Source organism: Acipenser ruthenus, chromosome 30, assembly GCF_902713425.1.
Source record: "Acipenser ruthenus chromosome 30, fAciRut3.2 maternal haplotype, whole genome shotgun sequence".
Taxonomy (NCBI): domain Eukaryota; kingdom Metazoa; phylum Chordata; class Actinopteri; order Acipenseriformes; family Acipenseridae; genus Acipenser; species Acipenser ruthenus.
The window spans coordinates 5,898,271-5,923,620 of NC_081218.1; the positions used below are offsets into that span (position 1 = coordinate 5,898,271).

The 25,350-nt window shown below is 46.4% G+C and overlaps 3 protein-coding genes across 3 annotated transcripts; 2 read left to right on the forward strand and 1 right to left on the reverse strand.

The window, feature by feature from the left end:
- Positions 1–273: 273 nt before the first annotated feature.
- On the forward strand, positions 274–2,960 carry LOC117414345 (protein canopy homolog 3-like). Its single transcript, XM_034024145.3, has 3 exons — positions 274–393; positions 1,275–1,392; positions 1,965–2,960. The coding sequence occupies exons 1-3, from the start codon at positions 274–276 to the stop codon at positions 2,204–2,206; spliced, it is 480 nt and encodes a 159-aa protein (XP_033880036.1). The 3' UTR covers positions 2,207–2,960.
- Positions 2,961–4,326: 1,366 nt separating this feature from the next.
- LOC131702701 (uncharacterized) lies at positions 4,327–12,128 on the forward strand. Its single transcript, XM_059004488.1, has 8 exons — positions 4,327–4,395; positions 5,367–5,406; positions 6,486–6,648; positions 7,005–7,083; positions 9,150–10,688; positions 10,881–11,011; positions 11,518–11,602; positions 11,914–12,128. The coding sequence occupies exons 2-8, from the start codon at positions 5,376–5,378 to the stop codon at positions 12,022–12,024; spliced, it is 2,139 nt and encodes a 712-aa protein (XP_058860471.1). The 5' UTR covers positions 4,327–4,395; positions 5,367–5,375; the 3' UTR covers positions 12,025–12,128.
- Positions 12,129–23,115: 10,987 nt separating this feature from the next.
- LOC117414364 (nanos homolog 3-like) lies at positions 23,116–23,610 on the reverse strand. The gene has a single exon (XM_034024157.1). The coding sequence runs from the start codon at positions 23,608–23,610 to the stop codon at positions 23,116–23,118; it is 495 nt and encodes a 164-aa protein (XP_033880048.1).
- Between the last annotated feature and the right edge of the window lie 1,740 nt (positions 23,611–25,350).

A 25,350-nucleotide genomic window follows, 5' to 3' on the forward strand; every position in this document is an offset into this window, starting at 1 on the left:
TTTAGTACATCTACACCATAGTGTCTAAATTGGAGAGTAAATTAGTCAATGACCCAAAACCTTATCTGAAGCTCTGAATATATGTGATAATTACTGTGCATGCTTCTGAAACCGGTCTTCGATTTCACAGTTGTGCTTGAAGTAGTTTGGGGATCAAGGATCTCCAGCAGTCATTGGGGCCCTGCTCAAGCACACCTGGGACGTATTGTCAAAGCACAGGTTTAATACATAGCTCTTAACTGACTTCCACATTCTCTCATTTGTTTGCAGGGAATGGCGGAGACGTTCCAGACGTTACACAATTTAGTGCACAAGGGAGTGAAGGTGGTGATGGACATCCCGTATGAACTGTGGAACGAGACGTCTGCGGAGGTAGCAGACCTGAAGAAGCAGGTGAGTGCCGTTCCTTCAGGGCCAGGAAGAAGCCTGGCTCACTTTCCCCTAGTGAGTTCTAGATTAACATTTTAGGTTTGACATGCGGCTCCCTGGGAGCTACGGGATCTTGCATGCTTATACTAGTTAACCTTGTGAGATTCAGTGAATCTACACTGAACTGCAGCTCCCAGGCTGTTTGCTGTCTTCCTTGTAAAGCGAAAATTCTAGAACTTGGATGTTGAAGGGGTTGAGAGAATTTCACCTTCCAGTGATTTAGGAAGTGGAAGCATGAATGGCTTCCTGAAAGTAAGGCATGAAAACTGATAGATTTATAATTTTAAATGTTTGTATCATTAAAAAAAAATAAAAAAAATAAATATCATTTTTGCTATAAGAATGTTTGGAATTATAGAATCTTTTTAATGCTACTATAAACATGTATAAGAGTGTGGCTGTTTAAAGCCGAGATAATGAATGGTCTAGTTGGAAGTGGAACCTGACTGGCTGATATGAGCCGTGATATTTATAGTAATATGCAGTTAGAATATGAAAGCCGATTTCACTTCCTCTTTGAGCTCCTGACCTTCACTTTTAAAAAGAACTGCAGTCGTGTCTTTTATCAAATCTGCTCAAGTGCAGGCCTTCATATGCACTTCTTTCACTTCTCTGTTCTTCTAGTAAGCAACGTGCTTACGATATTAATGGGGGCGGAAACATTTGCCAGGTGGTTAGACATCGTGTGCATTTCCAGAAACACCATTTTTTACAATGGCGGGATTAAGGTGCTCTGTGTTTCGCTTGCAGAGCTGTGAGGGGATGCTCTTGTAGAGCCTGCCTGCTTGCTTGCACCATGAACACTGGATTTTTTTCAATAACTGTTTGCCTAATTTTTGCTGCAGTGTGATGTGATGGTGGAGAAGTATGAAGATGTAATTGAAGACTGGTATAGGAAACATCAGGATGAGGATCTCACCACTTACCTGTGTGTAAAGCATGTACTGAAGGGGGAAAACCAAGGTAAGGGGACTGAAAGAGCTCCTTGGCTTCACAGTGGGTTTGTGCAATATTAGGTCACTTTGTGAAGTGCGTAACAGACAGGAATTTGTTGCACACCTCCAGTGGTCATTTCTAAAAGAAACTGGCACACAGTTTGTAGAGAGGCCCAGGACTGAGTGGCAGGCAGGTGGGGTTCAGGTCAGGATTCAGGTGTGCTCTCTCACTTGCAGATACCTTATTTAAGATTTTTCTGAAGATAGTAAAAACAAATGGGAGCACCTGTTGTAAGCTTCTCAGTTACAGAACACATGCAAAATGTTGGTGTGACGCTGTATCCAGTGCCTTTGTCCTGCACCTCTTGAACACTAAATTAATAAGAACCAACCTTTTACGACTAAACTATTTCATTATTATTAAAGTTTAAGAAACTTGCTATCATTTTTTTAAATTGTTTGAAATGCCCACCAACTTTTTTGAATACGATCCTCTGAGACAAGTTTCAGTATAGGTCACTCTTTGGACAAATATGAAATTGCTGTTATTTAATGTCTGATTAACCAGGTTCAAATGATTAACTTATTTTCACATTTCAGAGTGCTTGGATGAAGTTTGGACTTCAAAAAAGGGCGAAACGGCAGCTATTGATGAAAAGAAGAAGAAGAAAAAGAAGAAAGGAACAAATAATGACAAGGAGAACAACAAAAAGAAGATCAAGGGAAGGAAAAAGAAGACGAGTGACCTGGAGACTGAGAGAAGGGACAGAGCAGAGGATTTTACATCTGACGAAGACATCCAGAAAAAGGTCCCCCTCACCCATGATAAAAGTGATCTATGAGAGAGACGCAAGGATCCAATGTGCTGTGGACTGGCTTCTTAATACAGTACCAGGCAAAATGTGCACCGCTTTTCACAATGGAATGAAGACCACTTAATCCGTGTGATTCAGGCCCCAAAAAGTTTGGCATTGCTTTCAGGAAAAGTGATGCACATTTTTACTGTAGGAAAATACTTTAAAAAATGAATGTGGCTGACATACTTCATTTGGAACACTGGAATCCCTGTAAGTGTAAGGAAGGATTGAAATTCTCTGTGTTTTTTATCAGTTTCCATGGTCCACTCTGAGTGCCACTCAATACAATTGGAGGGATTTGATTATCTTATCTGTGCAGCGGTCTGTGTGCATTTGAGATGTAAAGCTATATAACTAATTGATCCCACAATGTTTTGGCATAAACTGCTGTTCAGGTATCAAAACTAAACTGCATGTCAGTGGAAGTCAAACTAACCCTCTGATTACATTTAAATGACGGTGCCCTCTCCTATAATTTAAATTCAAATTGTCTTCTCGGTTGAGTGAAGTATAAGAAGACGTTGGCTAACGTTTATTTCCTTGGAGTTCTCCTCGGGTTTATGATTCAGTGTTTGAGGTTATAGAGCCACGATTTTACGAGGCAGCCAAAAGAAGGGTTTATTTTAAATAAATGTGCTTTATTCAACTTTAGCCTGTTTCACTTTTCTAATTGTTAGCCTGTGGGACAGTGTGTTTTTGTGTCCCCTGTACATCAAGGCAATATACAGATTTTACAAGTACAAGCTGTAGATCCACCCATCTAATCACTTCCTGTGCAGTACATCACATGACCTGATTGCAACTCGGCCCTTGGAGTGAAACTGAACTACAACACAGGAAGTTGTTGTGCACCAGGAAATAGCAGCAACTTTTACTTCTTAGTGTTATCTTTGACAAATCTGCATAAGCAAAGAACCTGTCGATTTTCATCAGAAATAATTTGGAACTAGTCATAATATTGATATTTCTTGTAAAAGGCATGAAAATTGATATCGACAGGTAATATGTGTGTCAAACTGCACAGGCATGGCCAGTACCACTAGGGGGTGCTGTGGGTTAATGCAATAGCCTTTCACCTCTGGGGGCTCGAAGGTTTGAATCCAGCTCGGCTCTCAAATCATGAGTGCATTGGGCAGGCAGTCAATCGGAGTTTCTCTCGTATAGTTCCATAGAGGAAACAGAGAAAGTAATTTAGGGGGGTCCAGTGAAGCAAATATGAGAAATAATAATAAAGAGCTGAACAACAAAACATACATTTATATAAATAAATCAACACACACACACACACACACACACAATACACATTTATCAAATAATAACATGAGAAACACAATCCACACGTGAATAATAATAATAATAATAATAATAATAATAATAATAATAATAATAATAATAATAATAAGACCCTACTACAATCGCACAGTTTCGTTTTTCAAAGCTGGTAAAGGATTTACTCGTGAGTCAGGGCAGTACACGTGTTATTAGAGTTACTGTATCCTGCTTACAGCGCATCGACTCGAACAACACGGGGGGTAAAAAAAACAAAACAAAAAAACATACATTTTAGCACGTAGTTACGTGATAATTTCATTTCTCGTAATCACGTGATACTTTGTTGTCACGTATTTACGTAAATATTACCTATCACGGAAATACGTGATTTTTTTATTATTTATTTATTTATTTATTTATTTATTTATGTATAGCTGAGCAAGCGCAGCTCTGAACAGGGGGACTAGGACTGTATATATATATATATATATATGTGTGTGTGTGTGTGTAAAAGGTGTAGGAGTTATTTAATTAATGTTATAACATAACACACACACACACACACACACACATATATATATATATATATATATATATATATATATATATATATATATATATATATATATATATATATATATATATATATATATATATATATATATATATACTTGCTTTAAGTGTTGCCCTCACTGTCGAATTCAGCGGGTTGCCCGGGTTAGTACGGCTCATAAAAAAATATGCATTTTAAATCTGAAGCTTAATAATCCCCAAAGAACAGTTTTAATAATATGTAAAAACTACAAATCCCATATGGCATTGCGGCTCCGGCACCTGCGCAGTGAGGTGAGAGAGCGCGCGCCTAGCGTCGTCTCCACACTGTCGCGTGAGAAGAGCTGACGGTAAAATAATGATAATAATAATAATAATAATAATAATAATGACAGTGTACAACAGGTTTCTTAACAATGTACACAATGTTTAGCAGATTAAAACATATTTTATTTGCATGACCTTTCGGGCAAAAGCCCTTCAGCTGTTTAAAAGTAAACACAGCGCAGTAAACTTGTTATTCAAGAATTGTAGTTATACAAAAATTATATTAGCTATTTACTTAAGTAAGTTATTTAAGTTATTTAATTAATGTTATGACAGACATTGATTCATCTTGTCTAAAAATGAGTAGGAAATAAAGAGCCGATTTGGCTGATATTTGATTCAGGTTTTTATTAAGTAATAAGTTGTAGATTTAAAAGGCAAGTGTTCGTTGTTTCTTTGCTTTAGTTTAGTTTTCATTTCTCTAATAATAAGCGCATCCCTAAGCCAGGCCGCGTTAGCAGGCGTCCCGGGGAAACTGGAGCTGTCACTTTCCAGCCTTCACTTTTATTTTATTTTTTATCCCGGTCACAAACAGTAAAAATGTAAAATCGTCCAGGTTTTAATATTTTATATTCATCATTTTTTTTTTTTTTTTTGGTATCGTTACTAAACTGTGCTGGCGGCAGCGCGCCCGGCAAGTTGACACAGCGCAGTCTGTTTATTAAACACAAAAGCAGAATAAAGAAACGTGTGGGTGACTTGTTTCATCATTCCCACTGTGTGTTTGAGGATTTAATATTCTGTGTAACTTCCTGGACCATGGCAATTTGAACTCGTTATTTATTTTATTTTATTTTATTTTGGAAGTGCCACCAGCCGAGGTAGCCTTTTAAGTGAAGTCACTATTGTGTTTTTATTAACACAGACATTATATATATATATATATATATATATATATATATATATATATATATATATATATATATATATATATATATATATATATTCATGTCAATAGTATTTAATTCACTTTTTTAATGTATGTATAATTCAGGTTTGCGAAATGTCTAAAAGGAAGAGGCAACAATCTGCAGGTAGGTCTAAGAAAATACATTTGGATAAACCAGATCAACCTGTCTCTCTCTGTCTGTCTGTCTGTCTGTCTGTCTTCTCTGTTTGTCTTTCTCTCTCTGTATGTCTCTCTCTTGTCTCTCTCACTCTGTCTGTCTGTCTGTCTCTCTCTCTGTCTGTCTGTCTCTCTCTGTCTGTCTGTCTCTCTCTCTGTCTGTCTGTCTCTGTCTGTCTGTCTCTCTCTGTTTGTCTTTCTCTCTCTGTATGTCTCTCTCTGTCTCTCTCTCACTGTCTGTCTCTCTGTCTGTCTCTCTCTGTCTGTCTGTCTGTCTCTCTCTTTGTCTTTCTCTCTCTGTCTGTCTCTCTCTGTCTCTCTCTCACTCTGTCTGTCTCTCTCTCTCTCACTCTGTCTGTCTCTCTGTCTTTCTCTCTCTCTCTCTCTGTCTGTCTGTCTGTCTGTCTGTCTGTACATTTTAAATTATCATTATTATTATTATTTATTTCTTAGCAGACGCCCTTATCCAGGGCGACTTACAATCGTAAGCAAATACATTTCAAGTGTTACAATACAAGTAATACAATAAGAGCAAGAAATACAATAACTTTTGTTCAAGCAAAGTACAAGTGTGACAAACCACAATTCAATAATACAGCAGATAACAGTGATAGTTACATCAGGATATGATTAAATAGTGATAGTTACATCAGGATATGATTAAATACAAAATACTACAGATTAAACACTTGGCAGATTACAGTATTCTGAAGTACAAGATTAAATGCAGTAAGAGCAAAATAAAGCACATTTAAATGAAGGGTGATAGTGTCCCAGGATACAACAGAGGAGTTCTACAGGTGCTGTCTGAAGAGGTGAGTCTTAAGGAGGCGCCGGAATGTGGTCAGGGACTGGGCAGTCCTGACATCTGTAGGAAGGTCATTCCACCACTGCGGAGCGATGGTGGAGAAGGAGTGGGCTCTGGAGGCAGGGGAGCGTAGAGGAGGTTTAAACCCTGTTTCGTGCAAATAAAAACACCTTTTTATTTGTTGGTTCACGCACGGCCCTTATACCTTCGTTAAAGGGTTCATTTATTTTAATTCTCAGGCGGTAAGCGAAAAGGAACAACAAAGAAAAAGGAAGTAACACAGGAGAAGGCTTCGGGGACTGTGAACGAGGAGAGCGCCGTCTGCGGTCAGCAAGTGGAACTGCGCTGTGAGGATGACCGCGCTGCCCCGAGCAGCGCAGAGGAGAGAGGAGTCGCAGGAAGGTACGGGACAGGGAGACAGACTAGGGCTCCTGGAACCAGGGTTCAAACCGCCATTCCTGAAAATGGATTTATACCAGCAGTCTTCTGTGGGTGTTTTTTGCTCTAAGTGTTTCCGTAGCTTCCTCAAATCAAGTTCAGAGTGTTTTTTGTCTCGCGGTCCTCACACAGCAAAGCCAGCTGGAGAAACACACTCATGACTGCATTGGAGGCTCTGCAGCCACCGAACGCTGTGAAACTTTGACGTGCATTATCTATGTGACGATGCTTTAGGAACATTTCTAAACGTTTTACACTTGGACTGTGGCTGAACTCTTAATATCTGGCATGTTAACCCAGCTTTCTGATCCTTTCTAAAGCAGGTCAGAGAGTGAGGGGGGAGACGGCGCTCACAAACTCAGCCCTGGAGTGAAGGACTGCTTCCTACCGTTAGCCCAGGTAGGCATTTCATTATTCATATTTCAATGGATTTATTCATTATTTTAACACTCAGGCTGTAAATACATGTTTTTAATAGATTCATCCTTCTGTTTGTAATGGTTGTTTTAGCATTTAAACCACCAGAACCACATTTACAGATAGATTTGCAAGGTTGTGTGTGTGTGTTTTTTTTTTTCCCCAAGTAAAAACTTTTCAAATGGGGGAAAGGGGAAAATAAAATAGTACCCTTGACTCTGGGACCTATGAATTGCTTCTGTTAGCAAAAATCCCTAATGGCTAGTTTTTTTAGCGCTAATCAGGGTCTGTGAAACTAGCCGCTAGTGTGGCTAATTCCTTTAAATAAAATAATATCTATTGAGCTCAAAGAGCCAGCTGCCCTATAATTCTGTTATAATTGTATAATATATACTGTGAACTAGCCGGCACCACACACGGTTCTTGCCCCTTTAAAAATAGACCCAGGACTCCAGAAACTGGTCTTTACAGCGCTGACGCGCTATTTTTTTTAATAAACACAAAATAAACTCCTAGCGCTATACGAGCACTAACTAGACACACGGGAACCTCACTATCGGGCAGGACGGCTAAGCCGTTTACCTGCCAAAACGCAAAAACACACTCTTCTTCAAACTTACACGACTGCTTGGAAGCAGAGCACCCCTTTCTGCCTCCTTCTCCTCAGCAGCCCAGAGCAAACTGACTGCCTCTCTTTTATACCCTGCACCTGGCTCTAATTTAATAATAAGCACCAGGTGCAGGGGATAATTAATAATAAAACAATTAACAAATCAAAGTAACAATAAAGCAAAACAATCAAACAATAGAGCAAACTAACAAACAAGGTGCCTGCGCACATATCCTACACAGGGAGGATTTTAACACCCCTCCCTGCTGTCTTACAATACATATATAAAAAAAATCACTCTTACATCTGTATCAAATACATGAACACTTTTTATAATAAGTGTGTCTGAGGCTCCCGCTTCTGTAAAGACTCGCGCGGCTGGACTCTGTAATAACAGCGTGTCCGAGGCTCCCGCTTCTGTAAAGACTAGCGCGGCTGGACTCTGAATAACAGCGTGTCCGAGGCTCCCGCTTCTGTAAAGACTCGCGCGGCTGGACTCTGTAATAACAGCGTGTCCGAGGCTCCCGCTTCTGTAAAGACTCGTGCGGCTGGACTCTGTAATAACAGCGTGTCCGAGGCTCCCGCTTCTGTAAAGACTCGCGCGGCTGGACTCTGTAATAACAGCGTGTCCGAGGCTCCCACTTTTATAAAGACTCGCGCGGCTGGACTCTGTTATAACAGCGTGTCCGAGGCTCCCGCTTCTGTAAAGACTCGCGCGGCTGGACTCTGTAATAACAGCGTGTCCGAGGCTCCCGCTTCTGTAAAGACTCGTGCGGCTGGACTCTGTAATAACAGCGTGTCCGAGGCTCCCACTTTTATAAAGACTCGCGCGGCTGGACTCTGTAATAACAGCGTGTCCGAGGCTCCCGCTTCTGTAAAGACTCGCGCGGCTGGACTCTGTAATAACAGCGTGTCCGAGGCTCCCGCTTCTGTAAAGACTCGCGCGGCTGGACTCTGTAATAACAGCGTGTCCGAGGCTGAAAGGAGGCTCAGGAGCGTGTGATACAAGATGGGTGGAGACCGGTGTGAAATCAGGAGCAGTGATCGTGCTCACCATGTAGAGTGACAGACAGACAGACAGACATCCTTCAGATGAGACGTGAAACAAACGAGGTCCTATTGGAAGTGACTCTGCAGCAGCAGCAGTTGTTGATGAAGCATAGCTCACCCCCTAGTCTCTAAGTCACTTTGGATAAAAACGTCTGCTAAATTAATCATTAATAATAACAGATGGACACTATCGGCCCATAAGGATCCCTGTAACAAAAACAGTATTTCAGTAATTGCATTAGTTTTCTATACTGCAGACGCCATATGAAGGGTAAGAAGGTGGCGGGCGGGAGGGGAGTCAGTTCAGACTATTTTAAGTAATAAAATGTATTTTGAAGTTGCTTTCCTTGTTTTAGTGAACTGCTGTCTGCTGTGCTTGCGTTTTCAGAATATCCTCCCGTGCTGCTTCTCCACTGCGGGCTCATCCTGCGATGATGATGAAGATGATGATGATGATGTCGCCCAGCCCAGTGCGCCGGAGGATACCACTTCGGACCAGCACAGGTGGGCAGGGGAAGGGCCGGGGCAGGTAGACGCCACCCTCCACAGTCACGGGGGATCGCACGGGCCAAACCACAAAGCCAGCACTTCGGGAGAGCAGAGACAGGAGGCAGATCCAGAGAGGCAGCAGGCCACTGTAACGGAGCAAGGGGGGGCAGGAGAGGGGGGGCAGGAGCACCTACCCCATTGCGAGGGGTGCGGGACCCCTGGATTAAAAGCCTCTCTGGGGTTGGAGGGTACAGAAACGCAGGGCGGTGGTGTTGCTGGTAGTGCACAGGGAGGGCCAGCCTGTTTATTAGGGAGCACGGAGGCTGTGTTTACAGAGGGGGGGAAGCAGTCCGAGTCAGCCAAGCCGAAACACGTTGAGACTTACCCCGAGACACAGGCTGAAACATCGACCAATCTGCAGGGAAAGGGGCTGGCGGAACCTTGCAACGAAGCTGGGGCTCAGCCTGCACCCCCACATTCCCACTGCGGAACCCCCGGAGAGCCCCCTGCCCTGCCAGCAGCAGCAGCAGCCTCCGTTCCTGAGAGAGAAGAATCTACGAGGCTCTGCAAAGGGGTGATCCCCAGGCAGGGGCGAGGAGTCGCGATGGAGAAGGGCTCGCAAGTTTTCCCGAATCCGGGATCCGGAACAACACCGCCGCCTCATGCCTCTGCCGCCTCCTGGCCCCCTTGGAGCTGCGCGGGGCGATCCCGGATCCGGCTTGGGAATGAGGACGTGGAATTGGCAGCAGGCAGGCAAATCCCAGGCAGTGAGGAGGAGGGCCCTGAAAAGAACGAGAAGGATTTCATGAGAAAAACCCAGCAAAGCCATTCACAGAGCAGAACCGAGACGGAAGAGTTAAAAGCATCGCAGAGCTTCGGAGAGGGAGAGGGAAGCGACTGGGGACAAATAAAGCTTTCAGAGAACAACAAACTATCAACGTCATCATCCAGTGCAGCAGCAGCAGCAGCAGAATCCAAACCAGCAGCCGTGTACGTGAACCCGTGCGTGCTGGAGGAGAGGGACTGGCAATCCCGCTTCGCCGTGCTGGAGATAGAAGACTCGAGCGACGCGGGGGCCGGGCAGCGCAAGGCTAAGGGGGCGGCGCGGTCAAGGCGGTGCAAGCCTGCCACCAGTGCTGCTGCTGCTGCTGCTGCTGGGAAGAGGGAGGTGACGACCGCGCTAGTGTGCGCTGAGACAGCCTGCCCTGATCTGACTCACACCGAGGCGGAGGGAAGTCTCCAGGGAGCAGCTGGGGCAGGCAGACTGACAAACCCTGCCTCGGCCGCCCAGGATCGAGAGGAGGGGGGACCCCACCCCTTTACCCCAGCTGCTGCCCGGGCGAGCCCCGAGTCTGAGAGAGAGGATGCGGGGGCCACACAGAGCTGCGAGGATCACAGCGAGTGGGACTCTGAGTTTCTGCACGACTGCTCCACGCAGGTGAGTGACCGGCGTTTACTGTGGGCAGCGGATCAGTCAGTCAGAGTCATATTAACATGGTCCCTTATTAAAGTTTCTCCTGATGTTTTAGTAGTCAGTCAGTCTCCCCCCTCAAGATTATATAGCACTGAGTTTGCCATGGTTTCCAGGCAGCCTCTATCTCTCTGTAAGAATCTCCTCTGTGTGTTGCAGCGCTTCCCTGACTCCTGCTCTCTCCCGGCTCCGCTCCCCGTCCTTGGGACAGAGTCCGGTGGTTCTTCCCTGGAGCTGCCTCTCTCCATCGGCTCCATCTCGGACTCGCAGCTCCACGAGATGACACTGGGGTAAGCGGAGAGGGAGGGAGGGGGGACGTTTTCAAACATCTGTTCTCCATTAGTGTGTTTGAATGGAGTGTTTATGTCCTTTTGTTCAGAAGGTAATTCTCTGGCGTTCACCCCATGACTAGCAACCGCTACGAAGCGCTTTAACATTGAAACGCTGAAAGAAAAACTTAAATCCTGCTGAAGATTTTACAATGAAGCATTCAGCAGAGGATGGGGGATCGCCCCTGGTGCCTCTATACAGCTGTGGTCCCCCTATAGAATGAACTCAATTTGCTGCGTAAAGTCGGATGAAATCTGCTGAATAACGTTAGGTTCACATATTGAGTTACACACCACCGCTTTGTAGTTTTCCCATGTACTTAACGAAAAACTGACGACGAATGTGACGTTTGGAAATCTAACATGAAATGCTGCTGTGCTGCTATTATGGCTGCAGTGTCTGGCTGGCTTTAGAGCTGCAGTGGCTGTCTGGCTGTTTCAGTGCTGCTCTGTGTTCTTGTCTTCAGGGAGGCCCCGGTCCCAGTCTCTGCAGGACTACGAGGACGCCAGCGAGCTGGTGTGCGGACTTATAGAGGAGCTCTCGCAGATCAAGTAAGTGAACTCACCCGAGACACCTGACCGCTCCACCGCTCGCTCCTTACACTCGCTCTGGGCTGTGTGTCTGCCTCTGTCTGTCATTACAAAGATCTTCCTGACAATCTGTCTCTCTGTATCTGCAGTTTGCACCCGTGCCTGGTTACGCATCCCTTCCCCGTTCTCTCTCTCTCCCAGTCTGCGTAATGCTGTGCTTTTTGCTCTGCTTGACATCTAGCTGCACTGTGAAGCCCCGCTGCCCTGCTCTGTGTCTCTCTGTCTCTCCTCTCCTCCCCTGTCTCTGACATCATGTGTGGGCCCTGTTTCAGCCGGCTCATCATGCTGACTCACCGGGAGCTGCAGTCTGGAAGGACACACCGCCAACCCCAAGGACCTGTAACCCCGCTGGGAGACACACCGCCAACCCCAAGGACCTGTAACCCCGCTGGGAGACGCACCGCCAACCCCAAGGACCTGTAACCCCGCTGGGAGACGCACCGCCAACCCCAAGGACCTGTAACCCCGCTGGGAGACGCACCGCCAACCCCAAGGACCTGTAACCCCGCTGGAGACGCACCGCCAACCCCAAGGACCTGTAACCCCGCTGGGAGACGCACCGCCAACCCCAAAGACATGTAACCCCGCTGGAGACACACCGCCAACCCCAAGGACCTGTAACCCCGCTGGGAGACGCACCACCAACCCCAAGGACCTGTAACCCCGCTGGGAAACGCACCGCCAACCCCAAGGACCTGTAACCCCGCTGGGAGACGCACCGCCAACCCCAAGGACCTGTAACCCCGCTGGGAGACGCACCACCAACCCCAAGGACCTGTAACCCCGCTGGAGACACACCGCCAACCCCAAGGACCTGTAACCCCGCTGGGAGACGCACCACCAACCCCAAGGACCTGTAACCCCGCTGGGAGACGCACCACCAACCCCAAGGACCTGTAACCCCGCTGGGAAACGCACCGCCAACCCCAAGGACCTGTAACCCCGCTGGAGACACACCGCCAACCCCAAGGACCTGTAACCCCGCTGGAGACACACCGCCAACCCCAAGGACCTGTAACCCCGCTGGGAGACGCACCACCAACCCCAAAGACATGTAACCCCGCTGGAGACACACCGCCAACCCCAAGGACCTGTAACCCCGCTGGGAGACGCACCACCAACCCCAAGGACCTGTAACCCCGCTGGAGACAAACCGCCAACCCCAAGGACCTGTAACCCCGCTGGGAGACGCACCGCCAACCCCAAGGTCCTGTAACCCCGCTGGAGACACACCGCCAACCCCAAGGACCTGTAACCCCGCTGGGAGACGCACCACCAACCCCAAGGACCTGTAACCCCGCTGGGAGACGCACCACCAACCCCAAGGACCTGTAACCCCGCTGGGAGACGCACCGCCAACCCCAAGGACCTGTAACCCCGCTGGAGACACACCGCCAACCCCAAGGACCTGTAACACCGCTGGGAGACGCACCGCCAACCCCAAGGACCTGTAACCCCGCTGGGAGACGCACCGCCAACCCCAAGGACCTGTAACCCCGCTGGGAGACGCACCGCCAACCCCAAGGACCTGTAACCCCGCTGGGAGACGCACCACCAACCCCAAGGACCTGTAACCCCGCTGGGAGACGCACCGCAAACCCCAAGGACCTGTAACCCCGCTGGGAGACGCACCACCAACCCCAAGGACCTGTAACCCCGCTGGGAGACGCACCGCCAACCCCAAGGACCTGTAACCCCGCTGGGAGACGCACCACCAACCCCAAAGACCTGTAACCCCGCTGGGAGACGCACCGCCAACCCCAAGGACCTGTAACCCCGCTGGGAGACGCACCGCCAACCCCGAGGACCTGTAACCCCGCTGGGAGACACACCGCCAGAGCAGGGCCGTCAAACTCCAGTCCTCCAGGTTTTCATTCCAACTTGAGCGCTTGAGTTTCACTTCATTCTTCTAACTTATTTGTTCAATCGGACATCCTTGTGAGTGACTCTGCAGCAGCAGCAGTTGTGATGCATCGCTCACCCCCTGGTCTCTGTAAGTCGCTTTGGACAAAAGCGTCTGCTACATGACTCCTTTTTCATAAGAATTATTTTTTCTAAGGTCTTTTAAATTGACAGTTTTAAAAAAAAATGCCCTTGATTCAAAGTGTGCACGAGCTGTGAAACATTGCGAGGCCGGGGAGAGAGAAGTGTTTAATGTGTCCAATTTGTCAAATAATTTAGAGCAATTAAGTAATTGAGAGCTCGGGGTGGAAGGAAAGCCAGAAGCCGTCCTGCGACCCCCACAGGAGCTGAGACTACCCCCCACCGCACAAGAGGCACCCGCAGACACACGACAAAGAGAGCAGCGCAAAAATATTCAGCAGTCACTGAGCTGCAGTGGTCAGGTGCTTCTGTGTGTGTTTTTGTTGGGTTATTTTTTTTACGTTCTTAAAGTCAAAACGGTTTTAGAAAATACTTTGAGTATTTGGTTGTCTTTTAGAAATGTTTTTTTTATTATTATTATTTATTTAATTGATTGTTTTCAAGCGGCTTGCCAAATGTTTTTTTTTTTTTTTTACAAGTTGAGTAAAGTTTGTTCTCTCATACTGAAGTTACTCCCTGTTCTCATTGGTGTGGAAGGTTTGTATTGGAATTCCTTTTAAAAAGCTGTTTTCTAGTTTTTATCCTGACCTAGATCACAGCTTGAAGATGTCGCATGTGACTACGGCTGTGTTTTGTTTTATTTATTTTTTCACGGATTTCAGTTGCCGTGTAACATGTAGTTCACCGTGAAGATCCCATCACCGGCAAAACTCCTCAAACCTGACGTCTGCAAACTGATCTGCGTCACAAAAAACAGATCCGAAGCACGTGTTAAAAACACTCCACAGGAAGCGAACCTTAAAGTGACTGACGACTGGAGTGACATCCCCCGAGCATGGGCTGCGACTAGCCAGGATAGGGTGAGGGGACAGGGGCAGGAACCACTGCATATATATTGAGTATAATAAGCAGAGCTCCAGGTCCAAAAAACGGCTCTTTAGGGACTGTATTCGCCTAGCGCCCCCTGCAGGAAAGACCGTTTTTTTTCTTTTTTACCAAAGGCTTTATTTTTGTAATTGCTGTTTGTTTCTAGTTCTGAAGCCAAAGTGAAATCTGCAGCTCAGGTCAAATGTTTTGCACCAAAAAAAAACATTTTTAGGATTGACATATAAAAAAAAAAAAAGAAAACCTATCTGAACACAATGTAGATATTTTATTTAACATTGTGTAATCAAAAGAAGCGACAAAATGATACTGCAAAAGTCTACCGGAAGCCACAATAACAGTACAGTAGTATTTCATGTTAGATTTTGAAATGTCCCATTTTTTAATTTGTCAGGGTTTTTTTTGTTAAGTATCTGGAAAACTACAAAGCGGTGTTTTATTCAATATGTTAACGTCACATTATTCAGCGGGTTTCATTCGACTGCATGAAGCACAGTGAGTTAATGGTGATGCAAGAGTTTTGCGTGTTTCTTGTAAAAGTACAGAAATGTTTGAAATTGAAGTTAATAATAATGTGCATCGACACAAAAAACCAAAGAATAGAGACACAACGAAGAATAAATGTAGATTGTTTATATTGGGTGTAAACTCCTTGGAACAATGCAATCGAGGAGCAGTGAGGTGAAGAACTATCCAATACAAAACCTTTACATATATACATATATACTGAAGAACTCTACATGCAATGCAAAACCTTTACATATATACTGAAGAACTCTACATGCAATGCAAAACCTTTACATATATACTGAAGAACTCTACATGTAATACAAAACCTTTACATATATACTGAAGAACTCTACATGCAATACAAAACCTTTACATATATAATGAAGAACTCTACATGCAATGCAAAACCTTTACATATATACTGAAGAACTCTACATGTAATACAAAACCTTTACATATTGTAAAAGGTTCACCCTCACTCGAGTTCGTTGCCCCTTTAAGAATCGACCCGGCACACAGAAATGGATTTTTTTAAGCGCGTTTGCGCAATTTTTTAATAAACAGGAAACAACAAAATACACAAAATCAAAATAACACCTAGCTCTTCTGGAGCACTAACTCGACTTTCAGGAAAACACCCTGACTAACGCGGGACAGCTAAGCTGTTTACCCGTCTTCACAAACACACTGGTTTAAACAGCACTTACTTCCTTCTCTTCCTTTGGCTACTCGGAGACAGCGCACCTACTGCCTCCTTCCACTCAGCAGCCCCCGTCTTCACAAACACACTGCTACAAACAGCACTCCTTTTAAACTCCCGCACCTGGGCTTAATTTCTAATAACGCCCAGGTGCGGAAGACAATTAACAATAAAACAATTAAACAATTAACAAAACAATAAAGCAACACAAAACGGTGCATTCTCACAAGTTTTTTTCTTTGCAGGGAGGTTTTAACCCCCTCCCTGCCGTCTCTCACAACCCGCTATATTACATATCCCCCCCCTTGTCTTTCCAAGACACCGGCCATGAGACGGCCACCTCCTCCCCTAAAACACAACCACCCACCCTCAAGTCCATAAATGTCAATTTTCGCCCTCCTCCACGGGCGAACTCGAGGGTGGATCGGTCCACGTCCTGGGTCAGCCAGGTAGGGACCGCGCACCGGCGACGAGGGACCCCACCGGTTTGTCAGGGGCGACCGGCACGACGACCGGGGCACTGGAGGCTGCAGTAGCGGGCAGAGGTCTGCAGCTGGGACCCAGTGCAGCGACGTCCGGTCAGCAAGGGGGAGCGACGCAGCGACCAGGGGGAGCGTACGCGACGTCTGGGAGCAGCACAGCGACGTCTTAATGTCCAGGAGGAGCGGAGCAGGGGACCAGGTGGAGAACTGTGCCCGATCCTGCCGACTCCTGGGCTCCAGGTCAAGTGAAGGGAGGTCCAGGCTAACCGACAGGGTGTCCAGGAGCAAGGGGTGAGGGACTGGACGCAGCGACACCGGACTGGACCGTAGGGGTGGTGGTCGGGGCTGTGGTGGAGGTACGCTCGTCACCTCCTCCCTAGGCTCCGGAAGCGGCAGCTCCTCCCCTCTGGGCTCTGGCAGCGGCAGCTCCTCCCCTCTGGGCTCTGGCAGCGGCAGCTCCTCCCCTCTGGGCTCTGGCAGCGGCAGCTCCTCCCCTCTGGGCTCTGGCAGCGGCAGCTCCTCCCCTCTGGGCTCTGGCAGCGGCAGCTCCTCCCCTCTGGGCTCCGGAAGCGGCAGCTCCTCCCCTCTGGGCTCTGGCAGCGGCAGCTCCTCCCCTCTGGGCTCTGGCAGCGGCAGCTCCTCCCCTCTGGGCTCTGGCAGCGGCAGCTCCTCCCCTCTGGGCTCTGGCAGCGGCAGCTCCTCCCCTCTGGGCTCTGGCAGCGGCAGCTCCTCCCCTCTGGGCTCTGGCAGCGGCAGCTCCTCCCCCTCTGGCTCTCGGGACGGTAGCTCCCACTTTTGTAGCAGCCGCTCCAGTTCCGTTGGCTCCCGCTCTTGCATTATCAACGGGGCCCCGCCCAGCTCCTGTCTCTGCCTCTCCATCTTCTTAATCTGCTCCACCTGAGCAGCGGTGTTTTTATTGAACATCTCAATTAATTCTCTAAAATCCATTTGGGTCTCCAGGGGCGCCCACAATCGCTGCCACCAAATGTAAAAGAAACTCACTCACTTGAGTTCGTTGCCCCTTTAAGAATCGACCCGGCACACAGAAATGGATTTTTTTAAGCGCGTTTGCGCAATTTTTTAATAAACAGGAAACAACAAAATACACAAAATCAAAATAACACCTAGCTCTTCTGGAGCACTAACTCGACTTTCAGGAAAACACCCTGACTAACGCGGGACAGCTAAGCTGTTTACCCGTCTTCACAAACACACTGGTTTAAACAGCACTTACTTCCTTCTCTTCCTTTGGCTACTCGGAGACAGCGCACCTACTGCCTCCTTCCACTCAGCAGCCCCCGTCTTCACAAACACACTGCTACAAACAGCACTCCTTTTAAACTCCCGCACCTGGGCTTAATTTCTAATAACGCCCAGGTGCGGAAGACAATTAACAATAAAACAATTAAACAATTAACAAAACAATAAAGCAACACAAAACGGTGCATTCTCACAAGTTTTTTTCTTTGCAGGGAGGTTTTAACCCCCTCCCTGCCGTCTCTCACAACCCGCTATATTACAATATATACTGAAGAACTCTACATGCAATACAAAACCTTTACATATATACTGAAGAACTCTACATGCAATGCAAAACCTTTACATATATACTGAAGAACTCTACATGTAATACAAAACCTTTACATATATACTGAAGAACTCTACATGTAATACAAAACCTTTACATATATACTGAAACACTCTACATGCAATACAAAACCTTTACATGTTAGCTTGCGAGGTTCGGGGGGTGTGAAGCTGGGGGCCTCTAATCTTCTAATCTTTTAATTTTCTAATCTCCTGTCAATTAGCATCTATTTACTATTTAAGCCCTGATCACCGGCACCTTTTCTGTCGAGTGTTTCGTTTTTGTAGCAAACGCTCAGACGCCGTCGTTTCGTGCTCCACCGCTAAATATCTAAACTTCGTTGCCTCGCTCACTGCAGGTCATTTCTCTGCACAGCGCTGCCAAGATATATTATCAATCATTTTCCTACCTGCTCAGGTGATCCTTCTTTTCAGTCAGCTTCTCTTTTCGGCTTCAAGAGCTCCAACGTTTGTCTTTCCTGTTCCATCCAGCAACAGTGCCGTTCAAGCGCAGCTTCATTACTCAACCTGTCTGCAACTTTATCAGAAAGACTGGTCCTCTGCTAAACTTTCAAGCTCCTTCGACAAGACATCGACATTCCCGTTGTCAGCGATTGCCTTATTTTAGCTCTATTAAATCCACCATTAAGCTTTGGCTGCGGAATCTCTCTTTACTCCTCGCCTGCAATCAGACGCCCCTCCCCTGCTTCCACAGAGCCAGCACAGTTACCCTTCCATTGGAAGATCCTGCCCTGGACCTCCATTAGCTACGTTCAACCTTTTAAAAGACGTATCCTGCCCATTTTAACCAGTGTCGGCTCGTGGTTTGGTCACAACATGCTCCAACGATAGTGCTGCACTGCAACTTTTCCACCGGCGCCTTACAGACCACGGTTACCACGGTAACGCCGTCATTGAGTGACTGCGGGGAGTGGTAAGTTGTCATGGTGACCAGGCAGCTTCATCAGGCTCTGCGTGCTCTGTGCCTCAGTACTGCTGTTTTCCGGCTTCCTGTTGCTGCGCTTTCACAACTGGTGGAGACGAATTCAACGCGCTGAATCATGACCTCTAAGTACTGCGTTTACTTATTTTTATACATGACTAGCTGTCCTAACATCTCTAGAACATTTATTATTTAAATCTAAGGGAATAAGCAAATGTTGTTCTACATAGACAAGGATTTTAATCGTAATAACTTCATAGATTCTACCCTGCTTCACTCAAGTCAATGGTTTAATTCCAATCATAACCTCTGGATGGCAGTATAATACTACAAGTTCTCTCTCTATATATTAAACGAGTTTGGTATCGCTGCGAAGCTCGGACACTACTGCTTTTCTATTTATTCTCGCAGTTATTCTCGGGAGTTCCCCTCCTGCCTCATCCTTTGTCTATCTATATCAACTGACATTCTTCAATTTCAACTCTACCTGACCACCCCCCCCCCACCACCCTTTGAGGACATGGTCATGAAGCCACGCACTTGTCGGCTTTCTGAGATGCTCCGAATCTACCGTCACATTAACTTCCAGCTTCCCTGCACCAGGCTTCCATCCCAGTGACCTCTTCCTGTTCCCGGATTCGTGCTTCCTCATCTGGCTCCTCTCCTTCAAACCAGCAAATTTCACCAAGGCACCTTATTCAACCTTCAAGTTACCATTTCAGCAACGTGAGCTGCCAGTCAGAAACGGAAACCATGTCCTACAACTATCATCATTTCAGTCAAGTGTCCTCCTACCCTGCGATTAGACAATACACTCAGACTGCTCCCGACCAAATCAATAGATTTTGCAATAGCCTCCGAGCAACGCATTCTTCATCCTCTCAGGTTCTACAGCGGCCTCAGCTCTATGCATTCTTCATCTCTGGCTTTATCTAAATCACTTTTCACTCAAAGACCAATATCCACCGCATTCAGCAGATCTCTGCGCTCTACAGCAGACCACCACACTATCGATGGCAGTCCACCGTTCATTATTACAGATCACTGCTTCAGCAGATCTCTGCGCTCTGCAGCACACCACCACACTCTACTGATGGCAGTCCACCATTCACAATAGCAGATCACTGCTTCAGCAGATCTCTCTCTCTCTCTCTCTCTCTCTCTCTCTCTACAGCAGACCACTGCTCATTATTGACAGCGCTTCATCGTTACTTCTTCAGATCTCCGCACCATTCAGCAGATCCCGTCCTCTCTGTTAATTGCTCCTCACTGCAGCAGATCTCTGCTTCCTCTTCAGATCTACTCACTATTATAGCATGCAAAGTTGCTTTAGTTTACAGTTTAAATCTGTAACTGCACTTCTCCAGAGCTTCCCCCGCTCCCGCTTTCCTCCAATATGCAGATCACGGCAGCATTCCACAACCAAGGCTAACGCTAATCCCCATCTAATCAAAATACGAGGTGCTTGACCTTCTCAGCAATCTATTCAGATGTCCTCACATCCTCTCAAATATTACAGCATTAATGCATGGTGAGAGACGTGGTATGAGACTGGAAATCTGTCTTGATTATGAGTAAAGGAGTTCCACTACTAGGAGAATGACTGGAGTTGTGAAACCCAATCTCTGAACGTGAGTTCACCTTTTCCATTTCAAGCGGACAGGATAGTAGCAGACCGCTGATCGATCCTGTATTAACTAACACATAGGATGGTCGACATCTCCTCTCTTCCCTTGTTTCCAGTAAATGGAGCACAAAGGGTGCTGAGCTTCCCCAGCAGTCGATTTACACATGTTCGTTCAGTTCCAGCCGCTACCTCAACCCTCAGTTCGGCCTCTACTTTCGGTATCCAGTTCCGTCAGCTGGTCCCGTCTGCTGCCCCCCCCCCTCCAGACTCCCCAGCTTCATCAGCTGCTATTTGACTGAATCCTACTCTCAGTAACATCCTTCAATCTGCTCCACATTTCATGTCTGCAGCCCTAGCCCTCTTCGAGAGCTTCATATTCTACAGCTTGGTCAGTGTTTTCAGCCTTCTGTGCCCAGAATTGGATTCATCCTATTCCTTCAAACAAAACCAGATCCTGGCTTTCATCGTCCACGGTAGGGATTCTCTCTCTCTCTCTCTCTCTCTCTCTCTCTCTCTCTCTCTCTCTCTCTCTCTCTCTCTCCCCCATTTTCTCCATACCAGCAGTTCGCCTGACCCTCCGTGGGATTCTTAAGAGCCTTCCCTTCTGCCTCACCTTCCCGCCTGTCTACATTAATGAACATTCTCAGTTTGCTCATTAATGAACATTCTCAGTTTGCTCATTAATGAACATTCTCAGTTTGCTCATTAATGAACATTCTCAGTTTGCTCATTAATGAACATTCTCAGTTTGCTCATTCTACTCTTTGGAAACGCCACTTCGCCCCATACAAAGATCTACCTATGGAAATCATCTGCATCTGAGCCCTCTTCGGTCTTCTCAGGAGCTCAGAATCCACAGTTTCTTCTACTTCTAATTTTACTCCATCATTCAGTTGTGTACCTCCACGACGGATCCATTTCAGCGTGGTCACTTCATTCAGCGGTCAAGCAGAGTCCTCTATCTGCCCATTCTTTTCAACGTCAAGTTATCTCAGCCTTCTTCAGTCTCCTCAGAACTCGCAGTTTCTCCTGCTTCTAATTTACTTCATCATTCGGTCGTACCTTCCAAGACGGATCAATTTCAGCATGGTTAGTTCATTCAGCTGTCAAGTAGAGTCCCCTATCTGCCCCTTCTTTTCAACATCAAGGTATCTCCCCAGCAAGAAACCTTAACCCGCCCCCTAGACCCTCAGTTCATTGATTCCTCTCGCTCCTATCATCACTCATCGCTGGTTCTCAACCCACCTCTCTACCATCCAGAGCAAGCCTCCCTACTCCTACTCTACCCCACTCCTCGGATCACTCGTCACTGGATCTCAACCTACTTCGCCTCCAGAGCATGCCTCCCCCCCCCCCCAAATCATTCTGTAGGCACAGCCCCCTCTGCTGCAAGGGCCAACATCAATCACAGCCAGATCATGAATGTGGGGAGCTGGCCCTCTTCTGCAGTGGATTCTTTCATTTATTCATTCATTCATTCTCCTCTCATGTAGTTGCTGCCCATTTTTAAAAATTGCTAGTATGCCTGGAGTGGGGGCTTCCTGTCTGCCGGGGCCACCAGAGGTTTTCCCCTAATCGGCCTCAAGGGGTTTTTTCCTCTCCACTGAGCGGCAGGTATACACATAGTCACACCCTACTAACAAATTACTAATCTCCCTCTGTTTGTCCTTCTGGTCTTTTGTTTATGTTATGCGTAGGCATGTACTGTCTCTTGTTTGTCTCACGGTGTGGGAGTTTTCGTGAGGTGCCGGGGGTCCATCCTTTAGGGGGCAAGTGAGTCTCACTTCCCCGACCTCAGGGCTAGGCATCCGCCTCCCTTACCTTCAGGGGGGTTCTCATCATGTGAGTCAGAGCGGACCCCCGGCCAAACTCTGTCCTGTCGCAGCTCCTGCGCTCATCTTACCTTACTCGAGGCTCTGTTCTATTCTGCCTCTCTTTCAGGACGTGGTCACTCGTGCTGAGTCCTATACTAACCTCAATGCTTTGTCCTTATTTTTCAGGTCCCAGGCAGCGTGACGTCTCGGCCAATCGGGTTTTACGAGCGCCCCTTACAAAAGCCTCAGATGCTGGGCACCTCTCTCATCTCCTCTCGAGGGGCGGCTTTCCGAGTCATAACCCTCATGTGTTTTCGGTTGCTGGGTCCTCTGCCCCTGGGATGTGTCGGCATCGTCGCCCTCAGTCTTCGACCATCTTTTCTATCCCGCTTCGGTTGCTGGGTCCTCTGCCCCTGGGATGTGTCGGCATCGTCGCCCTCAGTCAGTGACCACATTCTGTCCTACTAATTGCTCCTTGCTGCTGCTTCTGCCTTATCCTTCACCCCAGCTCACACCCAGTGAAATATATACTGAAGAACTCTACATGCAATACAAAACCTTTACATATATAATGAAGAACTCTACATGTAATACAAAACCTTTACATATATACATATAGACACACGTGTACTGTGTATTAGACTCATAATACATTAACATGCCGAATATTTATTTACAGCACAAAACAAAGTACAGCTTGTAAACACAGACAGCACGGCAGCAAAGTGCAGCAAGGACAAACAACAAACCCACATTGAAAACAACTGGGGTTTGGTTTGGTTTTTTGAGGAAGAACGGTTACCCGCCGTCCCAGTTGTGTTTTTGCTTCCCCAGACTTGAATAGGAGCCTGTCGGTCTGGGGCGGTTCTGGGCCGTGTGCATCTCAAATATATTCGTGGGGTATCACTGAAGGGGGGCGCCCCCCTGGCGCCTTGCCCGTCTCGCTTCTCTGTAGCAGGCCGTGGTAGTCTGTGTTACGCTGCGGGCAGTAGCGCTTTGTGTGCGCTTGATCTCCGGTGGCACCGCAACGCGGGCACTTGCAGCGTCTGAGATAGGGGCACAGCACTTTGTCACCATCCTTAAAGCTGTGGCCGTTGTAGACCTTTCTGGACTCCCCGTTCTTTTTGCAAAAAACGCATGACTTGCTTCCTCTGTCCGTCGGGTCGGGTTGGTTTAGCGCCGGCGACTTGACTTCTGAAGCGCTCTGCTGCTTCGTACCGCGGTCGGGCTGTGTCACCGCCATGCCCGCTGCAGCACTGGCACTCGGTTCGGGACCCGGCTCGCTTCCAGCAGCGCCACGAGTCCTCGTTTCCTGCAGCAGTTCGGCCAGACCGAAGTAGTCTTTCCAAACGTCGAAGCTCTGGTTACCGCGGTACATTTTTGATCAAAGTAAAATAACGATACACACACAAAGACTTGCGGTTGAACTGTCTGCACTCGGAGTCGCCACTTCGACCTGTCAATCCAGAACCTGAATCTGAATTTGAAGGCAGGGTCCCAGGATACAGTAACACCCCGTTCCTCAAATCCTTGACCAAGGCGGCCCAAAATCAATACAACAAACCATCGAAAAGAACCGACCAACTAACCTCCAGGCGCATTCAAGCTGCAAAACTTTGCAACTCGCGATTTCATTTTTCTTTCTTTTCTTTTTATAATATTATTCGATGGTGAGTTTTTATAATAATACAAGACGTTTGAAACCGCGGAGTTTAGCGGTGTGCAGAATCAGCGACGCTGAATGGAATGAATCTTTGACGCCAGGACCGGTCTCTGACGCCAGTTTATTAATATTTGTTACTGTACATGAATTGCTGAAACGCGTTGACAGGGATGGTAACCTGCAGATTCACATACAGTATGTGTATTAACACAGTATCGTACACTGTAAGACCGAGTGTTTAACTTTAAAACTCTTTTCAAACACCTCACTGAGTTTGTAATTCTAAATGTGTTAGGATTTAAACACCCTGCTGTGTTTATTTTGTAAACTCTGGGACGTGTTTATGATTTGCAGCACTTTTTAAACATTTTGTACGCGTTTATAACAGGGCTGGTGTTTAAAATCTAATCATTAAACTACGACACAAATTAAGCCCATAACGTTTACCAATTATTTAGAGTTCCACATGACTAAACACCACAGTGTTACACCTGGGGCCGGTTGTACTAACGAGATCAAAAATCAGGATCTGATCCGGGCTCACTGGAGCCGGATCATGAAAAGGCGTTGTACTAAGCAGATCAGAACCAAGCTCCACTGATCCGAAATCTTGATCAGATCCTGGAGCTGCGCAGCCGTAACCAGAGAAACTGACCAATGAGAAGCGAGAATGCGTGGCGCAGAGATTGAAGAATCCGAATGTCAGAAAATGAAGTGCATTTAATTTAAACGACATGAATCAGAAGCAACTACTGTACATGTATAATTTAAAACTTCAGCGAATCTATAAAAGCAGATCGAGTATATTAATACCGGTATCTGTTTTTTTAACTTCTAAAAATGTTTTAATAAATGTTAGTGTAATCACGGTCGTGTGTATTTTCTGGCGGACACACAGATATTTTACAGCGGGTATAGCGACCATACACAAACATCTAGCTGCAGCGTCGGTTCAGGGCAAATTATCAACACATTTTGAGCCTATTTTACTGCATTTAATCCTGTACTTCAGAATACTGTAATCTGCCAAGTGTTTAACCTGTAGTATTTTGTATTTAATCATATCCTGATGTAACTATCACTATTTAATCATATTCTGATGTAACTATCACTATTATCTGCTGTATTATTGAATTGTGGTTTGTCACACTTGAACAAAAGTTATTGTATTTCTTGCTCTTATTGTATTACTTGTATTGTAACACTTGAAATGTATTTGCTTACGATTGTAAGTCGCCCTGGATAAGGCCGTCTGCTAAGAAATAAATAATAATAATAATAATAATAATAATAATAATAATAATAATAATAATAATAATAATAATAATAATAATAATAATAAAATGTAATCAAGTGCTGACAGACAGCTGCAACTGGAAAATGACGCGGACAGGGGGAGATTGAGGCTGTCAAAAGGTAATCTTAAATTAATGAGAAAAAAAGGAATGGGGAGAA

Bases quoted from the DNA above. Each gene is read 5' to 3' on its own strand.
- LOC117414345 (XM_034024145.3), top strand. From the start codon at position 274: ATGGCGGAGACGTTCCAGACGTTACACAATTTAGTGCACAAGGGAGTG. The intron at 394-1,274 runs GTGAGTGCCGTT...TTTTTGCTGCAG, and splicing joins TAGCAGACCTGAAGAAGCAG to TGTGATGTGATGGTGGAGAA. The intron at 1,393-1,964 runs GTAAGGGGACTG...TTCACATTTCAG, and splicing joins ACTGAAGGGGGAAAACCAAG to AGTGCTTGGATGAAGTTTGG.
- LOC131702701 (XM_059004488.1), top strand. From the start codon at position 5,376: ATGTCTAAAAGGAAGAGGCAACAATCTGCAG. The intron at 5,407-6,485 runs GTAGGTCTAAGA...TTTAATTCTCAG, and splicing joins GAAGAGGCAACAATCTGCAG to GCGGTAAGCGAAAAGGAACA. The intron at 6,649-7,004 runs GTACGGGACAGG...TCCTTTCTAAAG, and splicing joins GAGAGAGGAGTCGCAGGAAG to CAGGTCAGAGAGTGAGGGGG.
- LOC117414364 (XM_034024157.1), bottom strand. From the start codon at position 23,610: ATGTACCGCGGTAACCAGAGCTTCGACGTTTGGAAAGACTACTTCGGT.